Below are 14716 nucleotides of genomic sequence, written 5' to 3'. Positions count from 1 at the left end.
TTGACAATTTTATATCAAATTATTAGATAAGATAATAAGATGAGATCAAATTGAAGTCGTCAAACTCATGAAAAATACATACCTCGATTCTGTTGAAAATATAATTGATATTGTTGATATCAATTGGTGAGTAACAGAATATTCTAAAATAGAGACAGATTCATTTAGAGTCAGTAATTGAAACATGCATTAATATAACATTGTAACAAAATAATCATAAATTTGGTGTAGTCTAGTTGGTTAATATATTTGGTTTGCATCCAAAAAGACCTGGGTTCAAGTCCCAGCTATGGAAAATAATTTTGTTATTTTTTCACAAACGACATAATCATATGAGGTAGATATGACAAAAATAATCATAAGTAATAAATGTTCATTATGATTGCATAAAATAAATAACTATGGTAAGTATCGAAAATATTAATAGAATGAGTTACTTATAACAATAATTACCGGGAATGGTAATAAAATTGATAATAAAATGAGTTATTAATAACAATAACTACAAGATAACGGCAATTAAAAATATTATCATGATAATTGTAGCTCTTGCAACAAATACTCATGACAAATTCGGTTATGAAAGATTTGTAATAAAGATAATTTAAACATAATAAATATGATTAAACAAATGAAGATAAGAAAACATAATTACGTTTAATCGGTGCCAAAATATAGGCTTAAAATGACTAAACAAAATAAATAGAGACAAAAAAAGCGCCTAAACATAGGCTTAAAATTTATCGGTATCAAGAAAACCGCCGCTGATCATGTAATCAATGTGTTTCCATTGTCCACAAAAAAATCAGAGACTTTGAGCTTGTATCTTCACTGACAGATTCTCCACATAATTTTAGTTGGGAGATAATCATATGTATAGCGGAATTGAAAATCAGTGACAGATTTAAAGTTCTGAAGGCGCAAAATGCGTCCATTCATATTGGGCTCTAGATAGAACAATGGTTTTCTGGTGAGCAAATCGATCAGCCAATACTTGCCAAATCTCAAGTGGATCTTTCACCATAAGGTAATCATCTTTTAGGATCTTATCAAGATGATAATGCAAGAAAATCATAGGCTTGGCGGGATCTTGCACAGATGACTTATTGTCAACTTTGATGGCATTTCCAAAGTTTTTAGCCATAAGGTGAATTTCAGCATCAAATAGTTCTTGCCAGAAATTTTAAGAGGATCATAGTCCAATTTTGTTAGATGCATCATCTTTCTACAAAGAGAAAATATGAGATATATTAGGATCCATAATTATTAGAACAATATGTTCTATGAAAAATTCATATACGAAACAAAGGTTTCGAAGAGTTCATAAATATGAACAATGGATCCCATAGGGAACACACGAGAAAAACATTCGTGTGATGTCTATAGAACCATAGCTTCTAAGACTACTCGGTCAGAGGACTCGAGTCTTGAGCAATGGAACATGTAGTTCTCATTGTCGTATATGAAATATAAATTTTCAACAATTAAATTATATAAAAGATACATACAAATACATGTAAATGATCGCATAAAGAAAATTGATATTCATCTAGGAGAGAAAGAAGAAAAACTCATAGATCATTAGCCTTGGTCATAAGCAACTATGTTGCACCATAAGGCTTGCGGATCATCATGGAGTTCAAAGAAGAAGAAGAAGAAAAATAAGAGCAAATTCGTGCTGATAACGTGTTATAAACTAGAGAAAAATATAGAGATAGAAGAGAGAAACAGAGTATGGAGGAGGTAGAAGTGTGTATTTCATTCTCATTAGACCCCTTTATATAAGAGTAATGTTTACATCATAAGGACATAACTAATGAGTATTTACAGTGGACAACCACATTTATATAATATTTATAACATATATATATATATATATATATATATATATATACTAGTAGGGCCTACCAACTCTGTGTGCGGAGAGAAGTTAAACCATTTTCTACTATTTTTTTAAATTTTATTCATTTATTTTCTATTTACAATTTACTATATTATCCATATTAATTAATTACATTTCATGAAACTGAGAGAGAAGAAGATCCTAGACCTAAAGCGAGAAGCAGTTTCAGTGAAGAGTGAGACGAGCAGAGCAGCGCATCAATGGCGCTGGCTTTCGATGAGTTCGGCCGGCCATTCATAATCCTGAGGGAGCAGGAGCAGAAGTCCCGATTGAGAGGCCTCGATGCTCAGAAGGCCAACATTGCCGCCGGCAAGGCCGTACAAATGATCGTGGCACAAATGATGGTGCCACGATCTTGGAGCAGATGGATGTTGACAATCAAATTGCAAAGCTGATGGTTGAACTGTACGTCGCAGAGTCAGGACTATGAAATTGGTGATGGGATAACTGGAGTTGTTGGGTTGGCTGGTTCACTTGTAGAGCAGGCTGAGCGGCTCTTGGAGCGCGGTATTCATCCCATTAGGGTTGCAGAGGGATATGAGATGGCATCCAGGATTGCTGTTGATCATTTGCAGCATATATCAAAGAAATTTGAATTTGGACTGGAAAATATTGAGCCTTTGGTTCAGACTTGCATGACTACTTTGTCATCAAAGATTGTCAATCGATCGGTGCAAGCGTCCCCTTGCTGAGATTGCTGTCAGAGCAGTTCTTGCTGTTGCTGATTTAGAGAGGAAGGATGTGAACCTAGATTTGATTAAAGTAGAGGGGAAAGTAGGGGGCAAATTAGAGGATACTGAGCTGGTTTATGGTATTCTTATTGACAAGGATATGAGCCATCCACAAATGCCCAAGCGAATTGAAGATGCAAAAATTGCTATCTTGACTTGTCCCTTTGAGCCCCCGAAATCAAAGACAAAGCATAAGGTCGATATTGATACTGTGGAAAAGTTTCAGACTCTGCGTGTGCAAGAACAGGAATACTTTGATCAGATGGTTCAAAAATGCAAGGATGCCGGTGCTACCTTGGTCATCTGCCAATGGGGGTTTGATGATGAAGCCAATCACCTATTGATGCACAGGAACTTGCCTGCTGTCAGATGGGTTGGAACTAATTGCAATAGCTACAGGGGGAAGAATTGTGCCCAGGTTCCAAGAGTTGACACCAGATAAGTTGGGGAAGGCTGGCTTGGTTCGTGAAAAATCATTTGGTACTACAAAAGATCGAATGCTGTACATTGAACACTGTGCAAATTCAAGGGCTGTGACCATATTTATCCGCGGAGGTAACAAAATGATGATAGAGGAGACCAAGCGCAGTATCCACGATGCTCTGTGTGTAGCTAGGAATCTTATTCGCAACAATTCTATTGTCTACGGTGGTGGCTCGGCAGAGATATCTTGCTCGGTTGCTGTAGAGGCAGCTGCAGATAAACACCCAGGAGTTGAGCAATATGCTATCAGAGCATTTGCAGATGCTTTGGATGCTGTTCCTATGGCACTTGCAGAGAATAGTGGCCTTCAACCTATTGAAACACTAAATGCAGTGAAATCTCAGCAGATCAAGGAGAAAAATCCCCACTGTGGATTAGACTGCAACGATGTTGGCACAAATGATATGTGTGAGCAGAATGTCTTCGAGACTTTAATTGGAAAGCAGCAGCAAATCTTAATCGCCACACAAGTTGTCAAGATGATACTTAAAATAGATAGATGATGTTATCTCCCCCTCCGAGTACTGATAGTTTGGCTTGATACATTGATGCTTGCTTCATCTGACGAAGGAATTTCTGTAATGTTTCTTGCTTTTTGGTTCAGAATTAATTTTGAGTGACTTGAACCATATTGCTTCAGTTGAGGAAAACTGGTTGCCTGTAGATTTGGACTGGCGTTCACTGATATTGTAGCATCGTCACTCCCCTATCTTAATGGATTGCTTTTTGTTGTTTAAAAAAAAAAAAATTAATTAATTACATTTCATAGTTTTTTAATATATAAATGTTAAGAGAAGTTTTAAATACACACCCCTAATTACTTAATACACACTCCATACTTAATACACCACCCATTTAATTTATCATTCTAATATTTTACTAAATACACAACCCAAAGTACCTAAAATATCCTTAATCTAAAAAATCATGAAATATCATACTTTTTTACTATATTAGGATTACTATTTAATACGATTAGTATATTCTATTATATTGACGTTTTGTAAATGACAATATTGATTTTTTTTTTTTTTTTTTTTGAGGGCAACGGAAGACTAATCCATTGATGGTAAATCATACGACCTCACTCGGTCAAGCATGAAGGGTACAGAACACCCCTCATATTACAACGCAAGCTCATGAAGAGTACTAAATCCAAAAGAAATCCAAAAAAAACTAACGTCCAAAATACTAAAATCCTAAAGGAACTGCAGAAAAAATGCAGAATTTAAAAACTCCCTAATCCTACACTGCCCTAAAATGGAACCAATGTCCTGAACATCTTGACGCCTAAGACCCTTTTAGTGTACGTCGCAACATTCAACACACCCACGGCAACATGCTAGGGACAAATGCAGGACAAAAGAGCAAGACAGACCACCCCCAAGAAGTCCAAACCCGACTGAGAGTGAGAACATAGGGGAATTGAACTATTAGGCCCAATTCAAAGGCAGAGGCCCAAGACCCACTGCCCAAACCCTACGCTCCCAAACCACCGATCGGATCTGAAACCTCCAAGAAGCCGTCCGCCATCCGCTCGTCAATCCGGTGGCCTCCCCAGGCAAGGGGCCATAGCACCCATCGCACCACCTACCAAATCTGCCCTCTGCAGCTTATCTAGCCTGCAAAGCACGAACCAAAGCCTTAGTGGACGGCTCCTCTTTGCCTGAAGGACGTCTCCGACCGCGCTCCTCCGCTAGACCCCGAAAGCCTGTGGCTGCCTCCTCCTCGTCGACCCTAAAAGCCGCCCCAGAACCAATCCGAAGCAATCTGAACCTGCGGTTTTCTCCTCCAGCCAAACCACGTCCACAACCACATGAAGGAGATGAAGCCTCGTCCTTCTGTCACTTGCAGCGCCGGAGCGCCCTGCTGCAGACGGTATGGGAGCCGCCGCTTGCTACGCGAAACCTAGAGGGTTTCGGTTTCGCTCCGGAGAAACAGGACTCGTGTCAATAAATGACAATATTGATTACTTGTGTTTGTTATTGAGAAATCCATAAAGATTTATTATTGTTCCCTTTAAATAGATGCATATAAATAGGTTTTGTGTTATTTGAGCTCACATCCACCAAACACCATGTTAATCAAGTATGAAATTATGAGTTGAACATTCAACCAAAACTATATCAGTAGTTTCTCACTTTCTCCACAGTAGTGGAACTAAAAAGTTGTCATTAGAGGGATCAAACAAATTAACAGTTACAAAGTTTTTTCACATGTGATGTTTTATATTAGAAAATAAATTGATTAATCATAACTCTTAGAACAAAAAAGGAAATTAACTAAAAAATGGGAGTAAAGTGATATGTTTTAAAAATATTTAATGCCATTGATTTTGAAATTCTAAATATTATGGTTTCTAACCTCATTTAATTACAATTTATTTAAGGAAAATTAAATTAGATAGTTTCTAACTTTATTCTTGTATTAAATTGGGAGGTCATGTATAGAATTTTTTTGTGTTTATCTAACTATTTATACATAAATATTTAAATAGAATAATATAAGAAAAATATGACTATTTTTTTTCTTCTAGAATGCATAGATGTCTGTTTTTGTCATTTAACCTACCTACAAAATCTAATTTGAAATATAAAATAATAGGGATGTGTATTAAGTGATTAGGGGTGTGTATTTAAAATTTCTCAAATGTTAAATTGGTAAAAAAATTCAATTTTGAAGAGCAAGCTTTATTCTCTTAATACAGATCCTATCCAGAGCGAGGCCTCACTGTAAAATTAAAGTGCAAGGTTAGAGTTTAGGGTGACTTTTCGGTTGCATATCCACATCTTGACCGTTCAGTTTTTAGGTACTAATGTATAAATCATCTCGCAAAATTTCAGCCAAATTGATGGTCTTTAAGGACAATGGAGGACAATGAAGGACAATGTATATATTGGTACTGAAGGACAATAAAGGATAATTGTAGGGTCTTTGACCCAAAACACCAAAATAGGCAAAAATCATCCCACTTACCCTAGCAAGAGATTTTTATTCCCACCAATCCGTTTTAAAATAAAATGACGATATTACCCTCAACCCAATTTAAAAACTACCATCTGCCACTCATCATCCTTCTCTCTATCTCTGCAGACCGGTGACAGCTCTCTCTCTCGGCCAGCGCTCTCATCCCTCTCCGATCAGGCAATATCTCTTTCTCTCTACAGACCGGCGGCAACAGGAAGCAGAGTCCGGTCATCTCTGATCCAAATGTCCGGCCATGGCGGCGACTTCCAAGAACGACAAACCGGAACTCGTCGTCGTCTCCGTTGCTCATCGCATCCACAAATTCGCCTCTGTCCTCCTAAAGTTGTTATGGTGCTTCCGAGTAGCACACGAAGCTATCCCCAGCATGATCCAGTCGCCGGAGTTTCCAACCGGGGGAGATGGTGTTGTCGAGGAGGAAGACAAGGTCGCGCAATCAGATCGGGTTTCGAGGAGGCTTTGGGCTCGAGCTCCAGGAGGATGTCAGCGACATCATCCATGATCCCTGCCTCGCCGGAAGTAGTCCGGGTCCCGGGTCTGCAGCTGGAAAGATGGGAGAAGAGGACATGGGTGCCCAAATCAGATTTTTTTTTTAAGTAACGGGACAGAAGGAAAGGAAAAAAAGTTTTAAATGTATATTAGGAGCCAATAGACGTCTATTGGAGGGCAATAAACGTTTTTAAATTGATATAATCTCTTCGTTTTTTTTTTTAATCAAAGTTTTTTTTGTCTAATTTTAGGAAAATTAGTTCCCATTCCAGCTACCGAAAGTTCTATTGGAGGGCAATAGAGGTTTATTACCCCTCTATTGGGGGGGGGGGGGGGGAATAGATGTTTATTGAGGGGCAATGAGGAGCAATAAACGTCTATTAGGGCAATAAACCTTTCCGGCGACCTATGAAATCTCCGACGATCTCTTTGGGGATCTCCGGCGAGGTTTTCAGAAAAATTCTGTGGGCGGCAGCCGGTGACCGGATTCCAGCGACAGGTGATAGGAATCCGGCGAAAGTTGGCCGGAATCTGACGACCGGCAACCGGTGATGGGCTCCGACTAAATCTCCTATGGTTTCTCTCTCTTCCATTTTCTCTTTCTCTCTCTAAGTAACAAAGGGGCAATAGATATTTATTGAGGGGCAATGAGGAGCAATAAACGTCTATTAGGGCAATAAACATTTCCGGCGACCTATGAAATCTCCGACGATCTCTTTGGGGATCTCGGGCGAGGTTTTCAGAAAAATTCTGTGGGCGGCGGCCGGTGACCGGATTCCAGCGACAGGTGATAGGAATCCGGCGAAAGTTGGCCGGAATCTGACGACCGGCAACCGATGACGGGCTCCGGCTAAATCTCCTATGGTTTCTCTCTCTTCCATTTTCTCTTTCTCTCTCTAAGTAACAAAGAGGTGAAGGTAAAATGGTATTTAAAAAAAAAAAAACAAAAAAAAAACTTAATGGGGTATTAAGGAAGACTTCTTTAGAGTGTTTTGGATAAGAGATAATTAAAAAAACTTAAAGGGATAAGTGGGAAAAAAAATCCCTAGAAATAGGATAAATGGACAAAAACCCATAATTGTATCCTTCCTTAATTGATCAACTCCAATAAATGATGATCTTGATAAATGGTCGTGGATGATCTTGATCTTCAAATAGGCCTTATTTAGCCTCTAAATAATATATTCCGAACTTGTTAAAAATATATAGCTTAGGCCACGGATATTGGCCTGGATTCCTTCGAGTCACCCATTGTCAGGAAAAATGTTAATTTTGAATTCAAACAAGAGCACTACAAATTAGTTCTCATATTGGATGCTGCTCTACGAAGTACCTTCTTTAAAGTTTTGTGACCCTTAAAGGGCTCAATATTTTTTGAATCTCGTATTGGTTCTTATTCACTATAAGCTAATTTGTTAGATATAAAGGAAAAATCACATCGATGATCAATTTCATTCTGGAATTACTCAAACAACTATTTCTATTGCTCATGCAGCTATCAAACAATGGCAACCAATCTCATTTATGAATTTCTCAAATAACTTTCATTATTGCTCTAACCTCGTAGCAATTATCCATTAGAAAAAATAGTGTAATTGCCACGAGCCTAATAGCTAAAGTTGTTCAAACGAACAGATTCCACATCAAATCATGTTAATTATTAACAATTAACACATAATTCCTTCATTATTGATAAATTACCATTTTACTAATTTAACGATGACTTTTCTTCCCTTTAATACCACAAAATAAAGAGAAATTTTAGCTAAATGATAGATACACATCTCTTACTTAATACACAATCTATTAACTTTTTTATTTTAATCTATTTTACTAGAAACACAACCCCAAACTTCCTAAACTATCCTCATTCACAATACACAATATCTTTTCATTAAATACATATCCTTTTTTTTTTTTGCTGAAATAAATTGAGATAAATATCTGGTAAGAGACTACCTATTTTTTTTCTTATACAAGAGTGCAATAGTTGAAAAAAAAAAAACGAGACCCAAAGAATAGCAGATTACACTAGAAGACTCAGCATCAATTCCTCAATGGCTCAATGTGAGAGTTTTGGTAAATCACATGGTCATCACTAAAGTTAATACAATGGCACCCAAAGAATGTTTTAATTGCTTTTCACTTGTTGGGTTGAACATACTCAAATGCCAATGGGGAATTGCTTGTCATTGAGGACTTGACCAAGACAATATTCATATGCCAATTGTTGAGATTTGTGAACTACTGATGATGAAATTGGAACGAAACAAAACAATACATCACAAGAGTTTTTGAAGAATTTTTCAACGGTTTTCACTTGCTCTTGTTTGTCCATATCATTTGGATAGTTAATACATTTTTGAAACTAGATTGATAAGAAGGCTCGATTCCATGCATGCTAAATTATTGGGAATCAAATTCATGATATCCATCTGCGGTAGACTTGGAAAAAAAACAAAAAAACTGCATATATTTCTTAATTTCAACTATGTTTATTTATTGTTAATATAAATATCTCTTTTGATAATTTAACTTACCCATAAAATGTGATGTTGGGTGTGTGAAAAAAAAATGTGTATTTAGTATTTAGAGCAACTCTAACAGCTTTCCTATAATTTCTGTATTATAGGGAAACAAAAGTCAAAACTTTAGCCTCTTTTTGTTCTCCAACTCCAACAGATTCCTTATTTTACAACAATCTCTAAAATTTCCATATTCTTCCTTAAAATTTTAGAGTTTGCTGTAAATATAGGAAATTTGGTTTTCTCTTTCCTCACTTTCCCTAAAATAGGGATAATTATAGGGAATCTGTTGGAGCAAAAGAGACTTATTTTTCCCTAAAGTAGAGAAAAATTAAAATATAAGGAAACTGTTAGAGTTGCTCTTAGAGGTATGTGAATAAAATTTCTCCAAAATAAAAGGTCAAATGAATTTGCAATCGAAAAAAATAAAACCATCGGTCACGTGCTGCCGCTAACGGCATAACAAAACCCATGTGACTTTCCTGGGACCGACGTGTCGTTTTCCTGTGAAGGCTGCTTTTTTTTTTTTTTTTTTTGAAATTATTATTTTGTTTCCCGGGTCCGGGCCAACTCCGGAATCTGAAGCGGGTCCCGCGAGGACTGGGCTAGCCCAATGGGTGGTGTCGTCATAGAGCAGGTACACAGGGTTGGCTTCTGTCTCATGTGAGAAGTGTACTTTTGGTTGGGTACTAAGGTCTTAGGTCAAGTCTGACTAATTCAACCAAGCATCCCTTACTCTCTTTAGCCAAACGTGAACGGCACTCTCCTTCTCTAATTTACACTAATATTTTTCTAAAAAATGAGTTCCTAAATTCATAACTACCCATTAAAGAAAAATTATAGAAATAATGATGTCTTCATGATAGTAAACTTTGCATCATTCATTTTTCAATTAGTTGTATAATTTACTCAGAAGTGTTGTCAGTATGAATTCAAATTAAGGTTTTCTCTCAATCTTAAAATTTATTGTAAAATTTTTTTAGACCGTTCCCATTAATAATAACACATCTAGTCTCTTTGTATATCAAAAGACAATTTTCTATGTGAATTAATGTTGTTAAAATTACACTAAAAATGACTTCCGTTTTTAGTACTTAACTTTCTATTATGTAGGGATTTAAACGTAATTAGTCCAAAATTTTGACTTGATCTAAACACAAAATAATTAGTATAGAAGACTAGATTGGTTAGATTACATGACCATGTATTTTACCGTCTTTGAAATTTCACCAAAATAAGATTGGTTAGATTACATGAGTCACCTTGAGTCCTTGACTTATAATTTTAAGATAAAATACAAACTTACCATCATCAAGAGTTTTGAATACAAGAGAATAGACTAAAATTACGTAATTTCAAAAGGAATGAAACAATTGAAAAGTAAATTTTCCAAAAGAAGTAAAAACGAGAATCATTCTCATTAAAGTCCCAAGTAATCAGTGGGATTCTGTTTGCAACAGTTTACCATCATTTCCTAATAAGTAACAAAACACAACACAACATCATCACCCATTTAGAAAGTTTCCACGGATAATTACCTTGATGTAAATTCTTTTGCACCTATGTGATGAAGAGAATCTAATTGATGAGTAAATTATTTTTTTATGGTATAAAAATGATGATAGGGTTCCATTGACCTGTTATCAAAACCTAAAGTGGGAAGCTCTTGAGTTTACCCTAATTATAAAAATGGCTGCAAGCAAGCTCTGTATTATATAAAACTGAAACCCCATTAGCAAAGGTGAAGCCTTTTTTCTGTGTTGGGTTTTTAGAAGATATAAAGTAAAAGACAAGGACGCAGAAGAGAGAGAACAACTCAGAGAGATAAAGTAAGAGTTTCACAAATTCACAGCATATAAAATACTCCAATAAAGATTTTTGTTTTTGTTTTTGTTTTTCTTGAGTTGAATCCTTCTTTCTGTTCTGGCCATCCCCATCATTGTCCAGTTGTACAGCTTTTACTCTCTCTCTCTCTAGCCACTTTCTCAGTTTTTGATCCCTCCCCACGTTCAAAATAAAACCCAGAAAGCTGAGTTTGCTATCAGAAAGTTTGCAACTTTTGTTTTACTAAGTTTGTGATATCTTTTTCCTCTGTTATTCCTCTGTTTCTCATATTTGTGTGAAGTTGGTGAGTCACAATGACTGTGGAGGACCAAAGAGACCGGTTTCCGGAGGGTATGAGAGTCCTAGCCGTCGACGACGACCCTACTTGTCTCAAATTCTTGGAGGGTTTGCTTCGCAAATGCAAGTATCATGGTAATCAAGTCTCTTTCTTTTAGTGTTGTAAATACTCTGTTCTTGAAGTTTGAATTGGACTGTTTTTGTTAAGGTAAGAGATTTACTCTGTTCATCTTGAAGCTAATCCACAGTCTCAATCTCTGTTCAGACTTTGTTCATTCAAATTCTTTCATTTATGCTATTTTCGGACACTTAATTTTTGCAAAACTTTCCTCTTTAATCTTGAGTTGTATGCTAATGTGTTCTATGGTTGGCAACATGGAGATGAAGCTATGAGAAACTGGAATTGTCATGAAGTTTGTGTTTTTATGTTGTGGTGGGGTCTTTTTTTATTTGAGCATTTTAGGTTTTGATTGTGGACATTTGTTTCAAACTTGGGTTTTGGTCCTTTGCAGTTACTACTACCAATCAGGCAATCAAGGCATTGGAAATGTTGAGGGAAAACAGAGATAAGTATGACCTGGTGATTAGTGATGTTAATATGCCTGACATGGATGGCTTTCAGCTCCTTGAACTCGTGGGACTTGAGATGGACTTACCTGTGATCAGTAAGCATGAACTTTCTCTTGAGAATGTGTATGACTTCTTTAGTATTGTTCGAATTGGATTTGATTGTAAAAGTGGAAAATTTCTAATTTAGTTTTCATCCGAAACCTGATTATGGATAGTGATTGTTCAAGAAGTGGGGGAAAATATGTTATTGACTTCATTTTTGTGTCGTGCGACAGTGTTGTCAGGATATAGTGATTTCAACCTTGTAATGAAGGGAATCTCCCATGGTGCTTGTAATTATTTGTTGAAACCTGTTAGAATTGAAGAGCTCAAGAATATCTGGCAACATGTAGTCCGGAAAAAGTTCGACTCCAAAGACCAAAAAAAGTCTTCCAATCAGGACAAGTGCAATGGAATTGGAGAAGGTGTACAAGGGGCTTCGCCAACAGGTAGTTCAGATCAGAATGGGAAACTGAGCAAGAAAAGAAAGGACCAAAATGGAGGCGAGGAAGAAGAAAGTGAAGATGATGAACATGAGACTGAGGACTCATCGAGTCAGAAGAAGCCTCGGGTAGTTTGGTATGGGGAGTTACACAGAAAGTTTGTGGCAGCTGTAAATCAGTTGGGAGTTGAAAGTGAGTCTTCTGCTAATGCGCTGATTTTGTTGTACAGTGATTATCTTTACTGATGCACTTTTTCTGTCTTCCCCCTTCCTTCTCTTTAATTTATATCAGGGGCTGTTCCGAAGAAAATTCTAGACCTGATGGATGTTGAAGGACTATCAAGGGAAAATGTGGCGAGCCATCTACAGGTACCTCATCTTTCCTTGCCTTATTATCAGAACAACTTTACTAGTATGTAGCTTTGCTGCAGTAATTCTTGTATTCAAGCGGAATTGCTTGCTTACCTAATTTTTATTCTAGCTAGCACTGATTTTTCAAAAGGCCGCTGATTGATCCGGAACTTCTTGTTGATACTCTCTCATTTTGTGTTACAGAAATATCGGCAATACCTTAAAAGAATAAGCAGTGGCATGGTTGGTTCTTTGGGAGGAAAAGAGTCCTCTTATGTGCGCATGGGTGTGTTAGATGGATCTAGAGATCTACAATCCTTGAGATCAGGGAGAATCTCTAGTACTACTTTATCAACATACACATCTGGTGGGATGCTTAGTAGATTAAACTCGCCGGCTGGTTTGAGCACAGGAGGAATTACTTCTTCCGGTCTGGGCCAACCTGGTCACTCCCAAAACTTGAGCAACTATATTAATCCTTTTGCAAAGCTCCAGCCAACTGTGCCTCCAAACCAAAGTTCAAATTTATTCCAAGCGACTCCAGCATTATTACAGCTCAATCAGTTGCAGCAGAGCAAGTGCATCACCCACAATGGGAAGTCCTATCCTGACAATGATTCAACAAACTATACAATATCATCTACGTTTCAGAATTCAGGAGTGTCTTCTAGTCCACTCCCTTCTGATTCCAATTTTTCGAGCAATCATTTGATGTTACATGGCATACCACAACAAACACATAGTACGGGAGTGTTTGGAAATCCGACTTCTGTTAAAGTATCATTTGACATCGGCATCTCTGGCTCCCCTAATTTTCTGGATTACAATCGGTGTAGTGAAAACTTTCAGGGTGGTGCACGGTTATCCAGCTTTCCATCAAATGCTTTGCCAATGAGTGAGCCTTTTAATCATGGTCAAATGCATGCTAATAACTTGGGTGTTTCTTCTGGTAGGCCTCAAATTGGGAACGCCCTGAATGATTTTTCTTCTGTAAGTGCACTTTCAGCTCCTGTTGATGAATTAAGAGGAAATGCACAGAACCAAGAAGGCTTGATTGGTGATGTTGTACCGACATTGAGTTACATGCCAAAGCAAAGGTGGGAAGAACACAAGGAAGGTTACAACCACGAGTTGAATCAAACTTTCAGTGCCATAAATTCCCCGGGTTCTACATTAGGTATTAATGGCCCTGTAAGCCAGAGTTTGGATCAAAATGTTGCAGTATGCAGTTATGAAAGGAATTCATCTTTATTTGACCGGTTAAATGGGGCCACTGCAATGTTTGAGCAACCAAGTGAGGCTGGTAAGTCTTCCATGGAGACAAAGATGAAGCCGAATGAGGACTACTTCTTGGAGCAAATAAAGTCACCTAGTGGCTTCGTTCAGAATAGTTATGAATCATTGAATGATATAATGAGCACAATAATGAAACGGGTATGATTAGCTGCTTATCTCAAGTCTATTCTGTATTGATGTCTTCTCTTATTTTGGCCAAGCCTTATTTAAATAGGTCTTAAATCCTACATCTTCAGTAAACCATTAAAATGTTCTGATTTATTTTTGGATGTAAGCAGTGTTGCTTCACATTGTGTCACATTCTTCTTTAGACCAAGTCATTAAGAACCATTTATTTGCAAGTTTTTATGTATTATGCGTATACTTTGTCCTTCTCTTCCTCTTCCTCTTCAGCAGGATATATAATATGAATGTGATTATGATATGCAGGAACAAAATGAGAATTTCTTACTGGATGCAGAATTTGGATTCGATGCGTACTCCCTTGGCTCATGTATGTGAGACATTGCTGTTAGTTTACGAGAAGAGAATGGCATCAACAGCTATTTTTACCCTCTATTACGAGGAACATCATTGTGCAATTTCATCTCTCGTGTAATTTTTACCTCATCTGCTACTTTCATGTTCCCTTAGCAACTTCTTATGTCCTTGCATTTGCAAATAGGAAAACTCTTATCTTCTCAATTGTTTCAACCTCTTCTTCCCCTTTCCTTGTTGAAGTAATGGGCAAATGGCAGAATAAGTTGCCTACTTTGTTTGTATATTCTTTACCCACTTATCA

The 14716-nt window shown here is 37.1% G+C and overlaps 1 protein-coding gene and 1 pseudogene across 2 annotated transcripts; both read left to right on the top strand.

Annotated features, from left to right (window-relative positions):
• The first annotated feature begins 2037 nt into the window (after positions 1-2037).
• Positions 2038-3756, top strand: LOC133726918 (T-complex protein 1 subunit epsilon-like; annotated as a pseudogene).
• A 7047-nt stretch (positions 3757-10803) lies between these two features.
• Positions 10804-14709, top strand: LOC133708994 (two-component response regulator ARR12). 2 transcript variants are annotated; one of them, XM_062134601.1, is made up of 7 exons: positions 10804-10945; positions 11242-11372; positions 11750-11902; positions 12083-12481; positions 12581-12657; positions 12844-14073; positions 14365-14709. In XM_062134601.1, exons 2-7 carry the CDS (start codon positions 11255-11257, stop codon positions 14434-14436), a joined length of 2049 nt encoding a protein of 682 aa, XP_061990585.1. In that variant the 5' UTR covers positions 10804-10945; positions 11242-11254; the 3' UTR covers positions 14437-14709. The 2 variants fall into 2 exon arrangements, with proteins under 2 accessions (XP_061990585.1, XP_061990577.1); XM_062134593.1 differs by lacking the exon at positions 10804-10945 and having other exon boundaries at positions 10969-11372.
• The last annotated feature ends 7 nt before the right edge of the window (positions 14710-14716 follow it).

This window comes from Rosa rugosa, chromosome 1, assembly GCF_958449725.1.
Source record: "Rosa rugosa chromosome 1, drRosRugo1.1, whole genome shotgun sequence".
Classification (NCBI taxonomy): domain Eukaryota; kingdom Viridiplantae; phylum Streptophyta; class Magnoliopsida; order Rosales; family Rosaceae; genus Rosa; species Rosa rugosa.
Note: the sequence above shows the minus strand (reverse complement) of the source record. Positions and strands in the feature narration are given on the sequence as shown.